This window comes from Geotrypetes seraphini, chromosome 12 (genome assembly GCF_902459505.1).
Source record: "Geotrypetes seraphini chromosome 12, aGeoSer1.1, whole genome shotgun sequence".
NCBI classification, from domain to species: domain Eukaryota; kingdom Metazoa; phylum Chordata; class Amphibia; order Gymnophiona; family Dermophiidae; genus Geotrypetes; species Geotrypetes seraphini.
In genome coordinates this window covers 115892759-115917729 of record NC_047095.1, presented here as the reverse complement: position 1 = coordinate 115917729, position 24971 = coordinate 115892759, and the positions used below count along the sequence as shown (strand labels likewise).

Here is a 24971-nt window from a genome sequence, read left to right as displayed (position 1 = left end):
CGCCGCGGCTGCCCCAAGCTCTTTCTGTTTCCCACTGTCGGGCTAACCAGCATTCCCCCGACGTCAATTCTGCCGTCGAAGAGGAAGTTCCGCCCAGCCAGGCAGCGATTGGTTGGTCCGAACTTCCTCTCCGATGGCAGCCTTAGGGGGGGTGCACAGCCGGCCAGATCCGGACCTGGCCGGCTGTGCACCCCCCCTAAGGCTGCACCCGCGCCCCCCCCTTGGTACGCCACTGAAGACGTGGCAGCGGCTCCTCTCACGATCCCCACCTGCAGTCCTCAGCTTCCCACTGCAGTATTTTAGTGAGCGACACGAGAAAAATTATGAGCGATCGCTCATGCGCTCAGCTTAGAGGGGACATTGGTCCCACCCCTATGGTCTGTGTAAAGCCAGGGATATGCAGTCACCTAAAATGAGATTTACCATTTTCTGGACAGGCAAACCCCCACAATTTCTAATTTTTTCATTGCCATTGACAGTGTGTAGCCTTCTACAAGAGGACACACAAGCAACGATACTGGACTATGTATCCTATGCAAAAGGGACCCGTTTGGAGACACTGCTCCTGAGAGAAATTGACTTATCTGTGTGTCCTGTAACCAGAGCATTAAAAAAAAATTTTCTAATTACAAAAACACTCTACTTTTCTATGCCCTTGGATTAAAGGTGGTTGTCGCTTATTATGGCATCCCCCACCCCATTTCTCTGTTCAGATGTTTGATATGTATTCTCCAGTTGGGTGTCTATTTCATCACTGAGTTCTTCCTCCAGCCATCTGTGCTGTATTCATATTTGACATGGCCTCAGGCTAGAGGGATCTGAAATTTACAAAGGCAAGGCAATTGTGTTCTATTGGTCCTTTTTTTCACATTCCAGAAAGACGGGAAAAGTTAAAACAAACCTGTGTCATCTAACTATAAATAATTTAAAGAAACAGTATAAAATACAAATATTTGAAAAAAAAAGTAGTACTTTTTATGAAAGTACGACAATATCACCATTGTCACATGGCAGATTCTCCTTCAATAATCCTTCTAATCTCTCTTCCCCCCCCCCCCCATTACAAAGGCTCAGTAGCAGCAAATGCTCCGATGCCCATTGAATCCCTATGCAATAGGAAGAGGTAAGTGAATCGCAAGAGGTTATTTCCCTGGAGAGAGAAGTCTGCAAAAAGAAGAGGTGAGGGGTGATGAAGGCAATCACTGGGAGAGGAATAGAGGGGTTAGGAAGGAATACTGCAAGAAACAGAATGGGGAGAAGGGCTGGGTGACTATATATGCAAGTTAAAAGGAGTTCCACATAGACACAATCTCTGATGATTTGAATCCCGTGGTGGGTCACAGATCACAGAGAGCCCCGATCTCCTCCAGTCCGTCCTTCTGTTCAGTGCCAGCTTTTTATAGCTCAGGGAGGTTCCTGTTTTCTCCAGCTTTGGGACTGGCTCTTGCCTGCTTTGAGGATGCTGGAGATTTAGTCAACTACTTCTACCACATTCTCCTGCAATGAATTTCAGAGTTTAATTACACATTTGTGTGAAGAAATATTTGCTCCGGATTGTTTTAAATCTACTACTTAGTAGCTTCAGCTCATGTCCCCCTAGTCCTAGTAGTTTTTGGAAAGAGTCAACAAGCGATTCACATCTACCCTTTCCACTCCACTCAGTATCTTATAGACCTCTTATCATATCACCCCTGAGCTGTGTCTTCTCCAAACTGAAGAGCCCTAGTTGCTTTAACCTCTCCTCATGGGGAAGTCAACCCATCCCTTGTATCATTTTCATCAACCTTCTCTGCACTTTTTCTAATTCCACTTTGGGGCTTACGTTCAAACTACTTAAGACTTACAAAGTTCCATAGGTTACACCTCCGTATCCTTTATTGAGATACAGTGACCAGAAGTGTACACAGTATTCAAGGTGTGGCCATACCATAGAGCGATACAAGGGCATTATAACATTTTCATCTTTGTTTTCCATTCCTTTCCTGATAATCCTAACATTCTATTTGCTTTCTTAGCAGCCATCGTACATTGAGCTGTTTCAATGTATCCTCCACAATGACACCTAGATCCTTTTCCTGGGCAGTGACTCCTAACACAGAACCCAGCTGTCACATAGCTATAGTTTGGGTTCCTCTTTCCCACATGCATCACTGTGCACTTGCTCACATTAAACATCATCTGCCGTTTGGATTCCCAGTCTCTTAAGGTAGCTTCTGGTAGCATCTGTTCCAGAAGTCCATCTCAGACATTCACTGAGATGGACTTCTGGAGAGGATAGCAGTGACATAATTCAAGAAATCCTGGATCAAGCACAGAATCTAAGGAAGCAAGAAAAAAGCATTATTCAGCAGAGCACACTGTGGCAGACGAGGTGGACCTTCTCACAATAACACAGTGTGGTCCTGGTGTCTGTCTATCTGTCTGTCTGCCTGCTTTAATACACAATTAAAAAAGCTAAACCAAAACAAAGTGATATCTTCAGACTACCAGCATTTGAAAATGGCTCAAGGGATGGATTAGGTTCATACTCTTATCACATTATATTTAGAGAACACTCTCTTCCCCATCTATGGAACGCAAAGCAGTTTATCTCAACAAATCGATGGAAAAGAATTTAAAAAGGGCAAATAAAAAGGGATTCATTCATTCACTTCTGTTCAAAATCTGCCATTTGGCTCTACTGGTAGTTTACAGACGCTATTCCAGTCACTGGTCACTGGAGGGCGCCATTGCTGCAGGAATCAGTACTGCAGAGATGCTCAGTGCTGCCCTCCTGTGGCAAATGTCTAGCATACAGGCTGAACCATTTATCCCCCTACCTGAGCAGAGTTTCAACATCACTCCCGCTGGAATAGGTTCATACTGTGTCACATTATATTTAGAGAACGCCCTCCAGGTTACAAATATTTGGAAAAATTCCAAATAGCAGCAATATTTCATGCTACCGATCCAGGGCAAGCAGTGGCTTCCCCCACGTCTGTCTCAATAACAGACTATGGACTTTTCCTCCAGGAAATTGTCCAAACATTACTTAATAGAAACAGAAGAATAGCCTTACTGGATCAGATCAATGGTCCATCGGAACCGAGTAGCCCTGCATTAGACCTTCGTGGATGATATATACACACAAATACCAAAATTTAACCAAACGGAACTTTATTTTGAAAATATTTTCAATAACCATGGGGGTCCAACTTTGCTTCATCTCATCACGGGTTCTAATATGGCAACGGGGTCCAGGGCACTCGGTTGAGGTGTTATGGGGATCATGTCTTCATCTTTCTCTCTCTCAGTCAAGGGCATGAGACCAGCAGCGGTAGGAAACTCATATTCCAAGGTATCCTCCAGGTTATCCTCTCCCAGCCGATAATGTCTCTCCTTCTTGGTGGAGACCTAAAGCAGCACATGACAGTTAATCCTTAGCCTCAAAACTCTGCCCTGGTCTTGCGGCCTGCCGTTATAGAGCAGCGTTTCTCAACTCGGTCCTGGAGCGCCCCCCCTTGCCAGTCAGCTTTTCAGGATATCCACAATGAATATGCATAAACTTGATTTGCATATGCTGCCTCCATTATCAACAAGAGGCGTTCAAGTATCTTTTCCCGCCCCACAACTCTGGAACTCCATTTGCGGGGAGAAAAATCTTGAGATCGTTTTAAAGGCAACTTGTTTAAAGACGCTTTTGATTAATTATGTCGGTTCATAGACAACGGCGCGAAAGACAAAGGCGCGCCCAGACAATTGAGCGCAGTGCGGAGGCGCGCGCCACTCAAAATTACTGTTTTTAGGGCTCCGACGGGGGGTTGTGTTGGGGAACCCCCCCACACTTTACTTAATAGACATCGCGCCGGCGTTATGGGGGGTTTGGGGGGTTGTAACCCTCCACATGTTACTGTAAACTTAACTTTTTCCATAAAAACAGGGAAAAAGTTAAGTTTTCAGTAAAATGTGGGGGGTTAGAACCCCCCACACCCCCCACAACGCCCCCACAACGCGGCGCGATGTCTATTAAGTAAAGTGGGGGGGTTCCCCCCCATGCCCCCCCCCCGAAGCCCTAAAAACAGTAATTTTCAGCAGCGCGTGCCTCCGCGCTGCGCTCAATTGTCTGGGCGCGCCTTTGTCCCGGCACGCTTTTGACCTGACACCATTATGTCTACTGTAGTTCTAAGCAGGATCTCTTAGCCAGCCCCTACTTTGAGCTTCTAACTTTGGACTTCCCCTCATAGTTGTTTTTACTATTTATGTTTACTGTCCTATATTAAATGCAGTTCATATAGTACACTGTCAAAAGCACACCGGACATTGGCGCCAATCCCGAGGTGACATTTGCTCGCAGAAAAAATGCGCGCCGCGACTTTGAGGCCTTCCTGTTTGCGCTGTGAGTGGGGTGTGTGGGAAGGGAACCTCACAGTAAACCTTACAAAGTTCTCGTGCTCCCGTTGGGGGTTGGGGTTACGGGGGGGGGGGAATCCCCCCAGTACACTGAAAACCCCTGTTGTCCTTCCCGTTTTCGCTCTTGGAGCTTTGGTAGTGGGAGAGGGGGGGAGTCTGCCCCCACACTGCCTCCAACAGGAGTGTGAGGACTTGTAAGTTTGGTGTGTGTGTGGGGGGGTTACCCCCACACACCCCTCACAGCGCAAACAGGAAGCCCTGTATAGCGGTGCACATCTGTCCTGTGCAAATATCCGCCGCGGTTTTGATGGGTCACCAGTTCATACCCCCCCTGCCAGTTTGGTTCAGTTTGTCAGTTTGTTCTTTGTTGTTGGAATATAATTTTTTTTTATGTCTGTTATTCATAATTATATTTATGTTCCTCATTTTATATTCTTTGTACGTCGCTTAGAATTTTGGTAAGCGATTCGATCAAATTTTATATAAACTTAAAACTTGATATGCAAATTTCTTTCATGCATATTTCATTGTGGATGTCCTGAAAACCTGACTGGCAAGGGGGCGCTCCAGGACTGAGTTGAGAAAACTGTTTTAGAATGCCAGGTCTGTGCACCCAAATAGGGCACCAGGAATTACACCTGGTATTTTCAGCACCTCTATTCAGGCCCAGATGTGGAGCGTAGGTCAGTGTATCGCAAATGGCGTGCCTCCCGAGATCTCAGGCGGGCCGCGACGCACTGGGAAGGAGGAGAGGTGCCGGCTGAACTGCCTACAAGACGTGCCTCTCGCCGTGAGAGGCGCGTTCTGTAGGAAATCAGCCGGTACCAGCACCTCTTTTTCTCTCCGGCCCTCTTCTCTGCTGGCACACCCCCCCCCCCCCCCCCCCCCACCGCCGGCTCAGGGCCCGTCTGAAAGGCCTTCGCGCGTGCGTCGATGTCTGCTAACTTCTGGATACCTCGAGCCGCGGCTCGACAAAGTTTGAGACACTGGCATAAGTAATAAAGACAGCTGCCGAGGGGGCTTACCACCAGCCCCATCCTACTCCATCCAGATCCACCTATTCCACCTCCCGGCTCCTCCCACTCCCTGACACACCAACAAGCGGCCTCCCCCTCATGAGCACCTGCTGCCAAGGGACCAGTTTGGTGTGATAATAGCAGAAAAATCTCACAGCTCGGATCATGAGATTGGTCTTCCAGCAGCAGGAGATGCGATTAACACAGAGGGGGTGGGGGAGAGAGGGGTGTTTGCTGAAAAGGTGCTCTTGGCTCCCCAGTGGGAGATAACCTACATAAGCTGAAAGTGGGAGACTTGGCATTTTACACAGCTCTCTCTATATGCCTGCACGTTCCCAGGCCGAGGAGAAGCCTGCTCCTTCTCGCTTCCAGGCTAGGAGCCAGGGCTCCTTTGGATCGTAGGTCAGCCCCTCTTCCTTGCTGTCTGCGCTTTGCCAGTCTCCTCGACATCTCCTGCCTCTGTGCTCCCTGCATTTTGTCGGATTCTGCCTTGCTATTATTAGTCCCTACGCTTTGTGTATTTTATCAGTCTCCCCTGCTATTTCTGTTCCCTGGATTCTGGCAATTCTTCCATGAGAGGAAGTAGTTGTGATTGGTGGAAAGCAGAGAACAAAGAGAAAAAAAGGTACAATGCAGGAATATTAAACGTCTCTATTTGAGAAGGACATGGGGACAAATTTGTCCCTGTCCCCACGGAAACTCAATTTCCTATTCCGCCCTGCGAGTTCTTTCCTTGCCCCATTCCTGCAAGCTCCGTCCTCATCTGCACAAGCCTCGGACACTTTAAAATCATAAATGTTTGAGGCTTGTGCGATTACAGCAGAGCTTGCGGGAAATGGGCCAGGGACAGCGACAAAAGCGCGCAGGGATGGGACGGGGGACACATTTGTCCCCGTGTCATTCTCTAGCCCAGTGTATCACAAACTCTGTGCCTCCTGAGATTTCAGGCGTGCCGCAATACACTGCCGAGGAGGAGAGTCGTCCGTGCCAGCTGACTGCCTACAGGATGAGTTTATCGCGGCGAGAGGCACATCTTGTAGGAAGTCAGCCGGCACAGAGGACTCTCCTCTTGGTCGGCGTCTCTCCTCCTGCACCTCCCGGAACCCTCCACCGAAGCGGGTCATGGCCAGATGGGCCGCCACGCATGCCCGGACGTCATGGCGTCAACATCCGCACACTTCCAGGTGCCTTCCGGCTGGGGCACTGGATTTAGTGAGCTGCTGGCCAGAAAGTTTGCGAGACACTGCTCTAGTTTCTCCTTGTACATGCCCCTACTCATCTGATACGTTTTGCTAACTCCCCCCCCCCCCCATTTCTGAAGCTCTGCTATCTGTTCAACCTTACTTATGCCAGCTGAAAGTCCCGCTTCGATCTGCATGAGATTTCTACAGATGCCCATTGGAAGAATGAATCTCATAACCTGTCCACGGAGGCAACATACCTCTTCATCAGAGACCTCCGACTCCATGTCCGCTTTATCCCCTCCAGTCACATCTGTATGTCTGGAAATCTCCTGCAGAGTAGAGAGACACCCATGAATGTAACATTAAAATCCTAAATTACTGCAGAAAGAAACTAGCATCCAAAGTACAGGATGTGTTCACCATGGAAGCAATATACCTCTTCATCAGAGAACTCCGACTCCATGTCCGCTTTATCCCCACCGATCACATCTGTATGTCTGGAAATCCCCTGCAGAGAAGAGAGACACCCATGAATGTACCATTAAAATCCCAAATTACTGCAGAAATAAACTTAGCATCCAAAGTACAGGATGTGTTCACAATGTAGGCAACATACCGCTTCATCAGAGACCTCCGACTCCATGTCCGCTTTATCCCCACCGGTTACATCTGTATGTCTGGAAATCTCCTGCAGAGAAGAGAGACACCCATGAATGTAACATTAAAATCCCAAATTACTGCAGAAAGAAACTAGCATCCAAAGTACAGGATGTGTTCAATGTAGGCAACATACCGCTTCATCAGAGACCTCCGATTCCATGTCCGCTTTATCCCCTCCGGTCACATCTGTATGTCTGGAAATCTGCAGAGAAGAGAGACACCCATGAATGTAACATTAAAATCCCAAATTACTGCAGAAAGAAACTAGCATCCAAAGTACAGGATGTGTTCACAATGTAGGCAACATACCGCTTCATCAGAGACCTCCGACTCCATGTCCGCTTTATCCCCACCGGTTACATCTGTATGTCTGGAAATCTCCTGCAGAGAAGAGAGACACCCATGAATGTAACATTAAAATCCCAAATTACTGCAGAAAGAAACTTAGCATCCAAAGTACAGGATGGGTTCACAATGTAGGCAACATACCGCTTCATCAGAGACCTCCGACTCCATGTCCGCTTTATCCCCTCCGGTCACATCTATATGTCTGGAAATCTGCAGAGAAGAGAGACACCCATGAATGTAACATTAAAATCCCAAATTACTGCAGAAAGAAACTTAGCATCCAAAGTACAGGATGGGTTCACAATGTAGGCAACATACCGCTTCATCAGAGACCTCCGACTCCATGTCCGCTTTATCCCCTCCGGTCACATCTATATGTCTGGAAATCTGCAGAGAAGAGAGACACCCATGAATGTAACATTAAAATCCCAAATTACTGCAGAAAGAAACTAGCATCCAAAGTACAGGATGTGTTCACAATGTAGGCAACATACCGCTTCATCAGAGACCTCCGACTCCATATCTGCTTTATCCCCACCCGTCACATCTGTATGTCTGGAAATCTGTAGAGAAGAGAGACACCCATGAACGTAACATTAAAATCCTAAATTACTGCAGAAAGAAACTAGCATCCAAAGTACAGGATGTGTTCACCATGGAAGCAATATACCTCTTCATCAGAGACCTCCGACTCCATGTCCGCTTTATCCCCACCGGTCACATTTGTATGTCTGGAAATCTCCTGCAGAGAAGAGAGACACCCATGAATGTAACAATAAATCCCAAATTACTGCAGAAAGAAACTAGCATCCAAAGTACAGGATGTGTTCAATGTAGGCAACATACCGCTTCATCAGAGACCTCCGATTCCATGTCCGCTTTATCCCCTCCGGTCACATCTGTATGTCTGGAAATCTCCTGCAGAGAAGAGAGACACCCATGAATGTAACATTAAAATCCCAAATTACTGCAGAAAGAAACTAGCATCCAAAGTACAGGATGTGTTCAATGTAGGCAACATACCGCTTCATCAGAGACCTCCGATTCCATATCCGCTTTATCCCCTCCGGTCACATCTGTATGTCTGGAAATATCCTGCAGAGAAGAGAGACACCCATGAATGTAACATTAAAATCCCAAATTACTGCAGAAAGAAACTAGCATCCAAAGTACAGGATGTGTTTACCATACAGGCAACATACCGCTTCATCAGAGATCTCCGACTCCATGTCCGCTTTATCCCCACCGGTCACATTTGTATGTCTGGAAATCTCCTGCAGAGAAGAGAGACACCCATGAATGTAACATTAAAATCCCAAATTAATGCAAAAAGAAACTTAGCATCCAAAGTACAGGATGGGTTCACAATGTAGGCAACATACCGCTTCATCAGAGACCTCCGACTCCATGTCCGCTTTATCCCCACCGGTTACATCTGTATGTCTGGAAATCTCCTGCAGAGAAGAGAGACACCCATGAATGTAACATTAAAATCCCAAATTACTGCAGAAAGAAACTTAGCATCCAAAGTACAGGATGGGTTCACAATGTAGGCAACATACCGCTTCATCAGAGACCTCCGACTCCATGTCCGCTTTATCCCCTCCGGTCACATCTATATGTCTGGAAATCTGCAGAGAAGAGAGACACCCATGAATGTAACATTAAAATCCCAAATTACTGCAGAAAGAAACTAGCATCCAAAGTACAGGATGTGTTCACAATGTAGGCAACATACCGCTTCATCAGAGACCTCCGACTCCATGTCCGCTTTATCCCCACCGGTTACATCTGTATGTCTGGAAATCTCCTGCAGAGAAGAGAGACACCCATGAATGTAACATTAAAATTCCAAATTACTGCAGAAAGAAACTAGCATTCAAAGTACAGGATGTGTTCACAATGTAGGCAACATACCGCTTCATCAGAGACCTCCGACTCCATATCCGCTTTATCCCCACCCGTCACATCTGTATGTCTGGAAATCTGTAGAGAAGAGAGACACCCATGAACGTAACATTAAAATCCTAAATTACTGCAGAAAGAAACTAGCATCCAAAGTACAGGATGTGTTCACCATGGAAGCAATATACCTCTTCATCAGAGACCTCCGACTCCATGTCCGCTTTATCCTCTCTGGTCACATTTGTATGTCTGGAAATCTCCTGCAGAGAAGAGAGACACCCATGAATGTAACAATAAATCCCAAATTACTGCAGAAAGAAACTAGCATCCAAAGTACAGGATGTGTTCAATGTAGGCAACATACCGCTTCATCAGAGACCTCCGATTCCATGTCCGCTTTATCCCCTCCGGTCACATCTGTATGTCTGGAAATATCCTGCAGAGAAGAGAGACACCCATGAATGTAACATTAAAATTCCAAATTACTGCAGAAAGAAACTAGCATTCAAAGTACAGGATGTGTTCACAATGTAGGCAACATACCGCTTCATCAGAGACCTCCGACTCCATATCCGCTTTATCCCCACCCGTCACATCTGTATGTCTGGAAATCTGTAGAGAAGAGAGACACCCATGAACGTAACATTAAAATCCTAAATTACTGCAGAAAGAAACTAGCATCCAAAGTACAGGATGTGTTCAATGTAGGCAACATACCGCTTCATCAGAGACCTCCGACTCCATGTCCGCTTTATCCCCTCCGGTCACATCTGTATGTCTGGAAATCTCCTGCAGAGAAGAGACGCACCCATGAACATTATTGGTTGTGTTTAAGTCTGAATTAGAGAAGCAAACTATTTTAAAATTGTACTTCATGAAAAAAAAACAGGCTTGAGTTGTAGGAACTGCTTCCTTTCAAATTGAGTCTGCCTTTGATACATCTGGAAAATTTGTTACGCGGCCACAATACAAAGCCTAAGGCTTTAGTGGCAGGAGCAACTTTCTTTTTAAAAAAAGTTTCCTTGGAAATGCCTCATTTCATATTAAGTATGAAATATTAAGTGTTAAGTATGTATTTTTGGAACCAGTGAGGTGGATTTTCTTATGGATATACCTTTGCAAACAGTTTCATAATTTTATTTTTTTTTTGGCTTTTGAAGGAAGTTATGACATGTGAAAGAATGCCACATCTTGTCTGTTAAAGGTATTAATACTAGACTGATTATGCTACACTTCTCCCTCCCGATTCGCGGGTTTAGGACTCGCGACTTCGGTTATTTGCAGTTTTCTAAACCCAGAATCACCCCCACCTCCCGAACCTCTCCACACCTTACCTGGTGGTCTAGCAGTGAAGCGGGGCAGAAGCGATCGTCCTACGCTCCTGCCCCGTGCAGAGCCTGCTTTGAGTTCCCATGGTCTCACGAGACTATAGCGGGAACTCACGGCAGCCATTTTTGTGGACGGCTCTGCATGGGGCAGGAATGTAGGACGATCGCTACTGCAGGAACGTAGGACGATCGCTACTTCCCTGCTTCACCGCTAGACCACCAGGTGGGAGGGAGGTGGGACGGGGCTCAGAGTCGGCCCAAAAAATTATTTGCGTTTTTCAATATTCGTGGGCCAGCTGTGCCCCTAACCCCCGCGAATATTAAGGGGGAAGTGTATTTCTTATTGTATGGTTATCAAGCGACTAATATAAAAGTGGACTGGGTCATGGTAGTTTATTTCAAACATGTATAAAATGGACTAGGCTATTTGAAGTTTATTTCCTTTTATATTGCTATATACAAATTATTTTCTTTTTTGCTGTTCTTGATTTACCTGAATATTTGTTGTTTGGATATGTAACAAATTATAAATAAAGGATTTAAAAAAAAAAAAAAAATCCCAAATTACTGCAAAAAGAAAATAGCATCCAAAGTACTGGATGTGTTCACTTCGCTGCCACTAATCAAGGACCGTCCAAGTCTAAAGCCTGATGAAGTCAGTTTAGGATATGGAAGAAAACACAGTAATAGAAAAACAGACGTAAAGACCATATGGCCTATCCAATCGAGACCAGTATCCTGTTTCCAACAGTGGCCAACCCAGGTCACAAGTGCCTGGCAAGATCCTAAGGAGTAGCAACATTCCAGAGCTGATATTGTGATGTCATAATGCCTCATTTCACCAATGCCTAGGAGCCAAGCTCAGCAATGATGTCACAATGGCTTCACTCTCCTATACTTGGCTCACATAAGAACATAAGAGTTGCCATACTGGGACAGACCGAAGGTCCATCGAGCCTAGTTTCCCGTTTCCAACAGTCCCAAGTCCCTAGCTAGATCTCAAGTAGGAAAACAAATTTTATGCTGCTTATCCTAGGAATAAGTAGTGGATTTTCCCCAAGCCATCTCAATAATGGCCTTCTCCATTAATGTTTTCAATTAAATCTTTTAAATAATTTACTGTATTAACCTAGTTCAAGTTTCAAGTTTTATTTCACATTTGATGAATCGCCTATTTCAGAGTTCTAAGCGATGTACATAATATAATAAAGAAACTTTAACCTAATTACAATAAAATCAAATTGTGACTCACATGAGAGATAGGAAAGGAGGGTAAAGTTACAATGGGGAAAAGGAAAAAAAAACAAAAAACCAGGGAAGAACGAAAGGTAGGGTAAAAATTTATTCAAAGCACTTCTTGCATATTTGTTTGAGCCAAAACAACAATTTAGAGGATTAAAAATTAGTTAATGGCGTCCATAAGTTAAATTATAGATCGAAGGCGTCCTTAAATAAATGGGATTTTAAAAGCTTTTTGAATATTAGGATATCACTTTCTATTCTAATATAATGGGGAAGGGAATTCCACCATTGTGGACCTGCAACAGTAAACATATCGGCTCTTCTCGTTCCAATGATTTTTAAAGAAGGCACAGTTAGTAACCTACTGTAAACTGTCTAGATATTTGGGATAGATGGTTTAACACGAAACTAATAAACTTGGAAACCTATGGACTTCTCTTTTAGGAAAATTATCCAAGTCTTTTGTAAACCTCGCTAAGCTAACCGATTTCCCCCACATTCTCCGGCAATGATTTCCAGACTTTAATCACACATGCGAAGAAATCTTTTCTCTGGTTTGTTTTAAATCTACTACTCCAGGGTGGTAATTTTATGTATTGTAAGATAAATCAGAAAGATTGTCAAGTGATGGGTTTAATTGTATTGTTTTATTGTTTGTGCACTTGATGTAAGATTGAAAACGAATAAAGAATTAAAAAATAATAATCTACTACTCCAGGGGTAGGCAATTCCGGTCCTCGAGAGCCAGAGCCAGGCCAGGTTTTCAGGATCTCCACAATGAATATGTACGAGATGGATTTGCACGCACTGCCTCCTTGAGATGCAAATCTATATCATGCATATTTATTGTGGAGATCCTGAAAACCTGACCTGGCTCTTGAGGACTGGAATTGCCTACCCCTGGACTACTCAGTAGCTTCGTCGCATGCCCCCCTAGTCCTGGTATTTTTGGAAGAGTAAACATGCAATTCACATTTACCCTTTCCACTCCACCATAATGCTGAATAGCAAAGCAATCAGCTACCACTTTTAATAAAGACATAAGAACTGTCATTCTGGAAAAAACCAAAGGTCCATCAGTATTCAGTTTCCAACAGCAGCCAATCCAGGTCATGGCTACCTAGCAAGATGCCAAAAAAGTAGCTAGAGGCCATGTGGCATGCTCCAGGGGTGAGCAGTGGACGTTCCGAAACCCTTTCAGCCAAAGGTAGAACTGAGCAGAACACAGAATCGGACTCAAATACGTAGAAATCATAAACAATTCCAAAACAGTCAAAAACTAAAACAAAGTCCTGCGGCCAGCACTCCAGCTCCACTCAAGTGTCCCCTTACCAGGTGTTTAGATAAGTCTTTTAAAAATAAGCCTTTAATAACTATCAAAAGTGCAAATAATCTGAGGGACTTCTCAACCCACTTGGAAAGCTGCAGATATTATGAGCTGGCAGTTTTTAGCAGATCCTCCAACCCAAAAAAAATCCCAGATCCTATACCATTCAATTAACATGATAATAGGTAGGTACTTCTACAGATGCAATTGTCCTGTTCTGGGGCGTGCTGGAAATCAACGGATAAGTCTTAAGGCTTGAGATACCTGGTCCATGAGGGTTCCACCTGCAGTCAGAAATAGTCCTGGAAGCTGTGTGATAGAGGGAGCAGAGGGCGAGGGCTCTTTCAGCTCTCTCTCAATGAGGGTTGAGTGGAGACAGCTAAACAAAATAATTCAAAGAACAGAATTCCCAATAAAAAATTAAGGGAGACCGAGAGGGCGGTTAGGACAAGCAAAGGCCCAGATAGAGAAGATAATAGTCCAATTGACAAAGGGTAGAAAACCTCTTCACCAGGGGAATTACAAAGTTTCCAATTGGTTCCAAGAAATTAGGATGTACTTCTCACAAATCCAGGACTGGCCTAGCATTTCCTTCCTGGAACTGGGAAATATGGCTGCTCTACTACGGTCACACAGACACAAAAATGGCCAACGGCCTCATCCTGATGCATTATGGGATAAGCCGTGCTGATCTGAATGGCTAGATTCAAGGACTACATATCCCATGCTGCTTAGGAAACTAGGTTCAAAACTAGGACTGGCAAAAAAAAAGGTCTCCCTTCTGGAACTGGGTAATGTGACAGCTCCAAGGTTTGCATCTGGCACAAGATTTCTCCGACAGGGTCGATCCTGGCCTGGGTGCACCCCGCTGTATGCTGGGACTTGTAGTTCAGATTTCTCTGTGACAAGCGAGATTTCAGTTCAAACATTTGAAATTATTACAACAGTAACATAGATAGTAACATACTAAATTATGGCTGATAAAGACCTGAACAGTCCATCCATTAAAAAATACATGATTAGATTAGCTTGTCTCTTCTTTGATATTTCTGGGCCATAGACTAAAGTCCACCTACTATTGTCCTAGGTTCCAAATGCTGAAGTTGCCGTTCCAAGCTCATTCCAGCCTATCCAACCATGCTGTTTGCAGGATATCTACCATAAAATCTGGTCAGTAACATTCTCATGTTCCAAGTTAGTGGAGTTCCCATCCTACACTGAATCACCACATATGGGACACAGACCATGCAGGTCTGTCCAATACCAGCCTTAGTTCTTTAATTTACAACCTTTGTTTTCTAATTAGAGATCCTTTATTTTTATCCCACGCTTTTTTTGAATTCCATCACCACTTCCCTCTGGAGGGCATTCCAGGCATCTACCATCAACCAATTACCAAAACTTTACATAAAGGAGGACGTTTTAGTTACTGTGAAACAGGTATTTTGATGTAATGTTATGAATTGTTAGAGGTTCTAGTCACTGATGTAAAGTTAATCGGTGAATCTGAATGTCAAAATGGAGTCATTTAAGTACTTTTCCGATGGTTTCCAAGTTTGGAGCCGGGCCGTGGACCGAATATGAAATCCTACAGGCCTCATAATCTGCAGGGACTTGCCGGTGGCTGTTTGAGCGAGAAGTTCATGATTCACCTCTTTTTCGGGAACGCCAGCATTACAGAACAGCAGTGTCCAGAAGATGCTGTTTAAGTGAAAAGGTCATGTCGTTGCCAGATTTTCCAGGCCTGCAAACCTGACTGCTAGGTCATCCCACGGATTGGGTTGAGAAGCCCTGCATTAAACTGCCTTTTATCTTGTCACTTCACCCCCAAATCCCAGAATCAGTCGTAGACAAGTCTCTCCTTCCGCCTCTATTGCCCTGTTTCCATGCCTCCTTTCTCTCTCTCTTTCTTTTTACATTTTCCTCCTTCCCTTCCCTCTCCCCTTCCTCCCTTTCACATTTTATTGTTCCTACCTTTTCTCTATTCCACCTCATCTTCTATCCTCTTGTATTTTTTTATACTGTAATCGCTGCCTTCTGCGATCCTCCTCTCCCCTCACTTTTTACCTACCTAAATGAGGACATTACTGTTAACTAAAATCTTACATTAAATATTTTAGGAAATTTGTTGCATTTTAATTAATTGTATTTCGCTGATTGTCCAGCCTTCTTCTGTGTAAACCGCCTAGAAATTGTTTGATTATGGCGGTATAGAAGAATATAGTTATGTTATGTTATGTTCTTTGGCAGCCAGAAAGAGATGAAACGCCAAGAGAAGAATAGTTAAGGAGCAGTGAACTTAGACCTAAAGATGATAAGATTTATAGCTGCAGGATAGGACAATCAATGGACCACGGACAAGAGGGTTCATATGAAACAGAGGAAAAAAAATGGTAAAACATAACTGCCTGGAACAAACTACCTGGGTTTGTCCACCACACCCCCTTCCCTTGTTTAAAAGCAGATTGAACACCCGCCTTTATGATGTAGACGGGATACTAAGCTAGATGGACCACTGATCTGACCCAGTAAGCCTGTTCTTATGTTCTTATATGAGCCAATTGGGACAGTTAAGCCATTGTGACATCACTGATGAGGATGACTCTTAGGCATTGGTGGAATGAGACATTATGGCATCACAATCTCAGCTCTAGAATGTTACTGCTCTTTGGGATTTTGCCAGGTACTTGTGACTTGGATTGGCCTCCATAAAGACAGGACCAGTGGTCTAGCCAGCAGATTAACCATTCCCTGTCTAACTGTATCCATGACGTCTAGTTTGTCTGTCTCGTCTATTTAGATTGTAAGCTCCTTCAAGCAGGGACTGTCTCCTTCCTGGCTGTACAGCGCTGCGTACGTCTGGTAGCACTATAATTCATAGTAGTAGTAGTGTGAAGAGTTTCAGTCTCTGGTAGCCAGAGCTGAGATTGTGATGTCATAATGCCTCATTCCACCAATAAGAGCCAACCTTCTCAGTGATGCCACAATGGCTTGATTGTCCTGTACTCCCCTCTGCCCTCCAATTCAGCCAGCAGATTAACTGTTCCCCTTAACTGTATCCATGGCATCCTGTCTGTTTAGATTGTAAGCTCTTTCAAGCAGGGACTGTCTGCTTCATAACTCTGTACAGCACTGCGTACGAATGGTAGCGCTATAGAAATAGTAGCAATAGTAGGATTGTCCAGGGGGTATGCTGAGTCGTTTCTCGTTTTTTTGAGTGAAATGAACATCTGGGTGTGTAAGGTTGCAGTTTGGCAGATATGTATCTTGGTACCTAGGTGGAGATTGACGTCTCCGATGATCAATAACCTTTGGAACTTGAGGAAGGCGTTTGTTATAGTCTCAAGGATGAGTTCGGAGGAGTTGTTCCAAGGGATAGGTGGGCGATATAGGAGCAGGATGCCCAGTGGGTGAGGGTGAAGTTCATCGTTGACGGAAGCAAGCATGTATTCTAGTGAGGTGTGGCAACCCCTTTCGAAGAGCTGAACATCGAAAAAGGATTTGTAGAGAATTGCCAGGCCACCTCCTTTACGGTTAGATCTAGGTGAGAAGAGACCTTGGTAGCCATGGTGGAAGTTTTTGTAGGCCAGTAGAAGGCCCTTAAAGATACAGCGTTTGCTGATGGGCAGCCAGTGCAGGAGAGATGGGATCATGAATGCCGAGATTCTTTAGGAGGTGGATTGCTGCATTTTGCATCCATTGTGGGCGATTTATGATGGGCTTAGCGCCCTCAGTCATTCTGAAAAGTTCCAGCCCCTTTATCATCTTGGTCGCTCTTCTTTTGAACCTTTTCAAGTGCCGCTATATCTTTCTTGAGATAAGGCAGGGGTGTCAAAATCCCTCCTCGAGGGCCGCAATCCAGTCGGGTTTTCAGGATTTCCCCAATGAATATGCATGAGATCTATTTGCATGCGCTGCTTTCATTGCATGCTAATAGATCTCATGCATGTTCATTGGGAAAATCCTGAAAACCCGACTGGATTGCGGCCCTCAAGGAGGGACTTTGACACCCCTGAGATAAGGAGAACAGAACTGAATGCAATACTTCAGGTGAGGTGGCACCATGAAGCGATACAGGCTTTTGGGCCTAGGTCCTCCTCTCTATGGTTCAGCAGCCCACCCCTCAGACTATTTAGGCCACCTCTGTGCAGCTCTACTAGGCTTTCCTATAGCACAGGCCTGTACAACTCCAGTCCTTGAGGGCCGAATCCAGTTGGGTTTTCGGGATTTCCCCAATGAATATGCATTGAAAGCAGTGCATGCAAATAGATTTCATGCATATTCACTGGGGAAACCCTGAAAACCTGGCCTGGCAAGGGCCGAAGTTGTGCAGGTGCTGATGTTCCGGAAGGCAGGTATGTGCATTTTTATTCTAAACTTTGTGAGGGTACAATGGGGTCAGTGAACATTGGATGGGGAGAGGAGTGTGTATGGGTCTTTACTTTGTCCCTGCAGTGGTTATCTGGTTACTTTACATACCTTTTGGGCACTTATATCTGTCTTTACATCATCTAACCCAGGGATATCAAAGTCCCTCCTTGAGGGCCGCAATCCAGTCGGGTTTACAGGATTTCCCCAATGAATATGCATTGAAAGCAGTGCATGCATATAGATCTCATGCATATTCATTGGGGAAATCCTGAAAACCCGACTGGATTGCGGCCCTTAAGGAGGGACTTTGAGACCCCTGATCCACAGGGTCCCTTCACAATATAGAGAACGTAATGCAAGTTCCTGTGATCCAGGTATAGCCCAAGCAGCAACGAGAGAAGTGGTGCAGAGGAAAATGGTGATGGAATTCATAAACATAGAGGATCTCTAATTAGAAAATGAAGGATGTAAATCAGGGTTCTCAAAGTCCCTCCTTGAGGGCCGCAATCCAGTCGGGTTTTCAGGATTCCCCCAATGAATATATATGAGATCTATGTGCATGCACTGCTTTCAATGCATATTCATTGGGGAAATCCTGAAAACCCAACTGGATTGCGGCCCTCAAGGAGGGACTTTGAGATCCCTGACGTAAATGAAAGAACTAAGACCGGTACTGGACAGACTTGAACGGTTTCTGTCCCATATGGGGCGATTTGGTGTAGGATGGGCTGGGGAGGGTATCAAAGAGAACTTCACTAACTTGGAACATGAGGACAGACTTTATGGTAGATATCCTGCAAACAGGATGGTTGGATAGGCTGGAGCAGTGGTTCCCAAACCTGTCCTGGGGGTTTTCAAGGTATCCCTAATGAATATGCATGAGAGAGATTTGCATACCTGTCACTTCCATTATATGCAAATCTCTCTCATGCATATTCATTAGGGATATCTTGAAAACCTGACTGGCTGGGGGGTCCCACTGGGGGTTCCCAAACCTGTCCTGGGGATTTTCAAGGTATCCCTAATGAATATGCATGAGAGAGATTTGCATACCTGTCACTTCCATTATATGCAAATCTCTCTCATGCATATTCATTAGGGATATCTTGAAAACCTGACTGGCTGGGGGGGTCCCACTGGGGGTTCCCAAACCTGTCCTGGGGGTTTTCAAGGTATCCCTAATGAATATGCATGAGAGAGATTTGCATACCTGTCACTTCCATTATATGCAAATCTCTCTCATGCATATTCATTAGGGATATCTTGAAAACCTGACTGGCTGGGGGTCCCCCAGGACAGATTTGGGAACCACTGGGCTGGAGTGAGCTTGGACGGCAACTTCAGCATTTGGAATCTAGGACAGGGGTAGGCAATTCCGGTCCTCGAGAGCCGGAGCCATGTCAGGTTTTCAGGATATCCACAATGAACATGTATGAGATGGATTTGCATGCACTGCCTCCTTGAGATGCAAATCTATCTCATGCATATTTATTGTGGAGATCCTGAAAACCTGACCTGGCTCCGGCTCTCGAGGACCGGAATTGCCTACCCCTGACCTAGGACAATACCAGACTTTACAGTCTATGGCTCAGAAATATCAAAGAAGAGACAAGTTAATTTAATCATGCATTTCTAAAGGGCATAACTAACGGCCAGACTGGATGGACCGTTCAGGTCTCTCTGCAGTCATTTACTATGTTAATCAAACACCATCTTACCACAGCCAGAGCAGGGCAGCACAGACACCTTCCTGCCACAGCTGAGCAAGTTTCCTTCTCTCTCATTAACACCATCACACCATAGAAATAGTAGATGCAGGCTCAATTTGAAACACGTTTTATTTTCTTAATTTTTTTTTGTTGTTTTCGTTTTGCAAATAAGATTTCACAGAAAGCTATGCAATGTAGGCCACCACCTTATTAATTAATGGTGGTGGACAGTATCTTCTCACTCTAAATGCCCTTTTCTGATTTAAATATTTCCCCCCCCCCCGCAAGTTTTCTCCAGAGGTCTCTCCTACTATTAAATCAATTATGTTCTTTAATTCTGCTTCTCTTTTTCTGTTTTGTCTGCCGCGTTCCTGGGAAACTGGAAAAGGGATTGTCATTGCAGCTGGCTCAGGAAGGAAAGGGCAGGTAGGGGAAAAGCTGGGGCAAATGGAGAGAGGTGGACAAGGGAGGAATTTCAGGAAGCACTAGAGAAAGGTGGCAGCAGCCAGAGGAAAGCAGAAACAAGAAATGGAGGCACCGAGGCAGAAGTTCTCTCGTATTTAAGATTCTCCGGCATGAGGTTACTGCCCGCGTCGGCATCAACGCTCTCTCTGTTACTTCCGGGCCCTGCGCCTAGGACGTGACGTCAAAGGGTGAGCCGACACTGACATAGGCATGGTGATTGCCGGAGAAGTAAAAAAGGTACGGGGAAAGGCAAAGTAGACTTAGCACTTGCAGGCCGATTGCTCAGCCTTATCGGCTGCCCCATTTTAAAGGTTTAGTGCAATTAGGGATGATATTTTGAGAAACTCACCCAGTCAAATCAAAGGAGCACAGCGTTAAAAAAAAAAATAAAAAAATAAAGGTTACAGACTGTTACAGTTATCGCAAATGCCCATTTCACTTCACATGCCATGCACACTTTTCTTTTAAGAGAGCTAACATATGATCCCTTCTTGAATACATACTTCACAGGGTTGTGTTCTTGAGGAGCTAGCTAAAATAAAGGTAGACAAAGCGATGGGACCAGATGGTGTGCTGAAGGAACTCAGGGAAATTCTCGTAGCTCCACTGACTGACCTTTTCAAGGAGTCTCTAGAGTTGGGAGTGGTACTGGAGGACTGGAGAAGGGCGGATGTGGCCCCTCTCCACAAAAGTGGAAGTAAGGAAGAAGTAGGGAATTACAGGCCGGAAGGTCTGACTTCTGTGGTAAGCAAATTAATGGGAAACGCTTTGATCAACTCATTTTGGTCTGCCATCCTATTATTTTGGGGTTCTTTATGGGGTAATTCGATAGTGGGTTGTCCTAGGGGAATCATTTTTGGTAAAGCATCAGCTTGTGGGGTTTTTGGCCAACTAAAATGTCTTTTATTTCAGAAAGCCTGTATGATCGGGCCTAAATGTATTATGCCATTTTGGTTGCAGACAGAATTTCCAAGTTTTTGGCATTGGAGGAATCAATTACATCGCTTATTTTTATTTGAGAGTTGGGAGGTTCGAGGTTCGCCTTAAAAAAACTCATCTTTTTATGGACGTTTGGGATCCTTATATTCAGAATCTTTCACCAAAAATACGAAGTTTGGTTATCAATGATTTATTATGAAAATTAGGTTTAATAATTACATTCCAGTTATTTATTTTAATTCTTTATTTCTGTCAACTTTCATCCAGGGTGAGGGATTTCATTTAGGGGAAGATAATGGGTGGGGGATGGAATTAAGGGGGGTGTAGATAAGATTGAATTAATTCATATGGAAATTAAATTTGAAAGAATGATTTAAATTTGTAAGAAATATTATTGTAATTCTTATTGTACTGAATGTATTTTTGTATTATCCTATTGTACTGATTATTTGATTCTTCCAATAAAAATTGTTAAACACAATGGAAACGCTTTTAAGAGAATGGTCAAGTTTCTGGAATCCTGTGGATTACAGGACCGGAAGCAACATGGATTCACTAGAGGTAGGTCTTGTCAGACAAATCTGATCGATTTCTTTGACTGGGTGACCAGAGAATTGGATAGAGGATGTGCGCTAGATGTGGCGTATTTAGATTTTAGCAAAGCCTTTGACAGTGTTCCACACAGACGTCTGATAAATAAACGGAGTGCCCTCCGGATGGGTCCCAAAGTGACGGGCTGGTTCAAGAACTTGTTGAGTGGAAGGCGACAGAAGGTAGTGATCAATGGAGATCGCTCTGAGGAAAGGGATGTTACCAGTGGTGTGCCTCAAGATTCTGTTGTTGGGCCTGTTCTTTTTAACATTTTTATAAATGATATTGCTGAAGGGGAGACGGGTTAAGATTTCCCACTTTGCGGACGATACCAAAATCTGCACTAGAGTAGACACCCCAGAAGGTGTAAATAACATGAAGAAAGACCTGGCGAAACTTGAAGAATGGTCTGAAATTTGGCAGCTAAAATTGAACGCTAAGAAATGCAAGGTCATGCATTTTGGGCTGCAAAAACCCGAGAGAACGGTAGTTTAGGGGGCAAGGAACTTATGTGCACAACGGAAGAGCGGGACTTGGGTTTGATTGTATGTGATGATCTTAAGGTGGCCAAACAGGTTGAAAAGGTGACGGCGAAAGCTAGAAGGATGCCAGGTTGCATAGGGAGAAGTATGACCAGTAGAAAAAAGGAGGTAGTGATGCCCTTGTATCTTTGGTGAGATCTCATTTAGAATATTGTGTACAATTCTGGAGGCCACACTTTAAAAAAGATATAAAAAGGATGGAGTCGATTCAGAGGAAGGCTACTAAAATGGTGTGTGGTATGGGGACAGACTTAAAGATCTCAATCTTTATACTTTGGAGGAAAGGCGGGAGAGGGGAGATATGATAGACGTTTAAGCACCTACGTAATATAAATGTGCATGAGTCTCTCATTTGAAAGGAAGCTCTGCAATGAGAGGGCATAGGATGAAGCTAAGAGGTGATAGGCTCCGGAGTAATCTGAGGAAATACTTTTTTTTACGGAAAGGGTAGTAGATGCGTGGAACAGTCTCCCAGAAGAGATGGTGGAAACAGAGACTGTGTCTGAATTCAAGAGGGTCTGGGATAGGCACGTAGGATCTATCGGAGAGAGAAAGAGATCATGGTTACTGCGGATGGGCAGACTGGATGGGCCATTTGGCCTTTATCTGCCGTCATGTTTCTATGTGCTTAAGTCTAATAGTCTACTATAATATAAAAGAAAGGGTTTAAGGGAAGAACACATCTTGACATTTGTCATCCATTTCCTTTCTGCAGTATAGGGCCCTGTAAATGGCAAAATTGAAGCGGATGTGAACAGCGAGCTACTCAGCAAGAACACACACACAGCCCCCCCCTCCCGAATCAGAATGTAGCAAAAGTGAGCCAAGCCATTGTGACATCACTGATGAGGTTGGCTCTTATTGGTAGAATGAGGCTTTATGACATCACAATACCAGCTCTGGTTATCAGAGATTGAAACTTTTCACATGATTTATTTATTCAATTTTCTATACTGTTCTCCCAAGTAGAGAATGACACGTGGTCAAATTTTTCCCCATTCCCGCGGGGACTCGTTTTCCCATCCCATCCCCACAAGTTCTTTTCCTGTTCCTGCCCCATTCCTGCAAGCTCTGTCCTCATCTGCACAAGCCTCAAACACTTTAAAATCATAAATGTTCAAGGCTTGTGCGGTTAAGGCAGAGGTTATAGGAATGGGGCAGGGGCAGAGACAAAACTCTAAGGGACAGGATGAGGAAATACGAGTTCCTGAGGGGATGGACAAATCATTATCCCAGGACAAGCAGGCAGGTATTCTCACTAGTGGGTGACGTCATCCGACGGAGCCCCGATGCGGACGTCTCACAAGCATACCTGCTTGTAGAAACTTGAGAAGTTTTGAGTTGCCCACACCGCGCATGCGCGAGTGCCTTTTCGCCCGATACACCGGGCGTGTCTCCTCAGTTCTTACTTTTCCACGGAGCCGAGAAGTCCGTCTTCCACTCTCTGCGCGAAGTAACTTCACTTGTGCCTTCTAAGTCCGCGGTTTTGAGTTCTTTACTCTTAATCGTTGATTTTTGTCGTGTTTTCTTGTTTTTCCAAAAAAAATTTTTCTCCTGTTCAACCGGGCAGGCCACGTGGCCGCAGCCCCGCGGCTTCGACCTAGTGGCGGAGCTCTTTCGGTCTATGTCCCGGCCTATCACCGGTTTTAAAAAGTGTGTCAAGTGCCAGCACGCGATTTCGCTGACGGACCCTCATCGACGCTGCCTTCAGTGTCTCGGGCCTCAACACCTTCTGAAATCGTGCCGGCCTTGCTCCACACTTACAGCACGTGCGTTCAAGCGTCGCACAAATAGAATGCAAATTATTTGCCGAGTATCCCGGGAAAGCGGGAAGAACTGTGCCCAGCCCCTGCGCACAAGAGCTGAGTGGTAGGCAGAGCTCTTGTGCACAGGCCCTGTACCATTCCCGATTGCCAGAGCTCTTGAGCAAGTTTATTTTTGTTGGGAGGTGGGTTTTTTTTTGTTCGTTTCACATGCAATATGGACGCTGCTGTTGTGTGTCCCGTGCCTATCAGCTGCGTTCTGACCACAAGCGCGGGACACACACACACAAACAGCTATCGGCGGTGTCAGACCTGCTGGAAAATTCTACATGCTAGGAGGTGGGTGTTTCCTGCTGTACATTACGAGTGCTCGTTTTAATACTAATGAGCTCCTTGTAATGCTGGCGAAATCTAAGGGCTGTGGCTGGAGGGCACCCAGAAATGTGCTCCTTGTAATGAATTTGCCTAGGGTTGTCGGTGGCTTCTACTCCGATTAGTAAAAGCCCCTGAAAATCCTTTTGTGCATCAGAGACCGAGCTGCATTGTAAGTAAGATTTGACTATAACTAGTCTCACTTGCATGGCAAGATTGTGAACATCAGGGCCCTAGAGCAGGGGTAGGGAACTCCGGCCCTAGAGGTGTATTCCAGTCAGGTTTTCGGGATTTCCCCAATGAATATGCATTGAAAGCGGTGCATGCACATAGATCTCATGCATATTCATTGGGGAAATCCTGAAAACCCGACTGGAATACTGCTCTCGAGGACCAGAGTTCCCTACCCCTGCTAGAGTGTAAACTCATGGGGTAGACATGTTTGCAGAGTGTGGAAAAGACATGGGCTTGTCTCAGACAGAACACCGTAAGTTATGTATATATGCCGCACTCGGGCGTGCTCGTTTACTCCTGCTATAGACTGCTATAAGTGGGGGCGCCTAAATATACACATTTCTAACAACTATAGTGGCCTATAATGCAGGGGTAGGGAACTCAAGTCCTCGAGAGCCCTATTCCAGTCGGGTTTCCAGGATTTCCCCAATGAACCTGCATGAGATCTATTTGCATGCACTGCTTTCAATGCATATTCATTGAGGAAATCCTGAAAACCAGACTGGAATACGGCTCTCGAGGACCGGAGTTCCCTACCCCTGCTATAATGGAATGTGTGTATCAGATGTGGTTATAGAATTTGTGC

At 44.9% G+C, this 24971-nt stretch overlaps 1 protein-coding gene across 50 annotated transcripts; it reads right to left on the bottom strand.

Moving 5' to 3' along the window:
* Positions 1 to 3139: 3139 nt before the first annotated feature.
* On the bottom strand, positions 3140 to 14007 carry LOC117346062 (ankyrin-2-like). 50 transcript variants are annotated; one of them, XM_033915305.1, is made up of 22 exons: positions 13664 to 14006; positions 10220 to 10291; positions 10046 to 10114; positions 9867 to 9938; positions 9691 to 9762; positions 9515 to 9583; positions 9336 to 9407; positions 9160 to 9228; positions 8980 to 9051; positions 8800 to 8871; positions 8621 to 8692; positions 8444 to 8515; positions 8268 to 8339; positions 8092 to 8160; positions 7916 to 7984; positions 7739 to 7807; positions 7559 to 7627; positions 7383 to 7451; positions 7206 to 7277; positions 7026 to 7097; positions 6847 to 6918; positions 3140 to 3393 (listed from the first exon to the last, which is right to left on the bottom strand). In XM_033915305.1, exons 1-22 carry the CDS (start codon positions 13670 to 13672, stop codon positions 3202 to 3204), a joined length of 1617 nt encoding a protein of 538 aa, XP_033771196.1. In that variant the 5' UTR covers positions 13673 to 14006; the 3' UTR covers positions 3140 to 3201. The 50 variants fall into 50 exon arrangements, with proteins under 50 accessions (XP_033771196.1, XP_033771197.1, XP_033771198.1 ...); XM_033915306.1 differs by having other exon boundaries at positions 7559 to 7630; positions 8447 to 8515; XM_033915307.1 differs by having other exon boundaries at positions 7559 to 7630; positions 8800 to 8868.
* Between the last annotated feature and the right edge of the window lie 10964 nt (positions 14008 to 24971).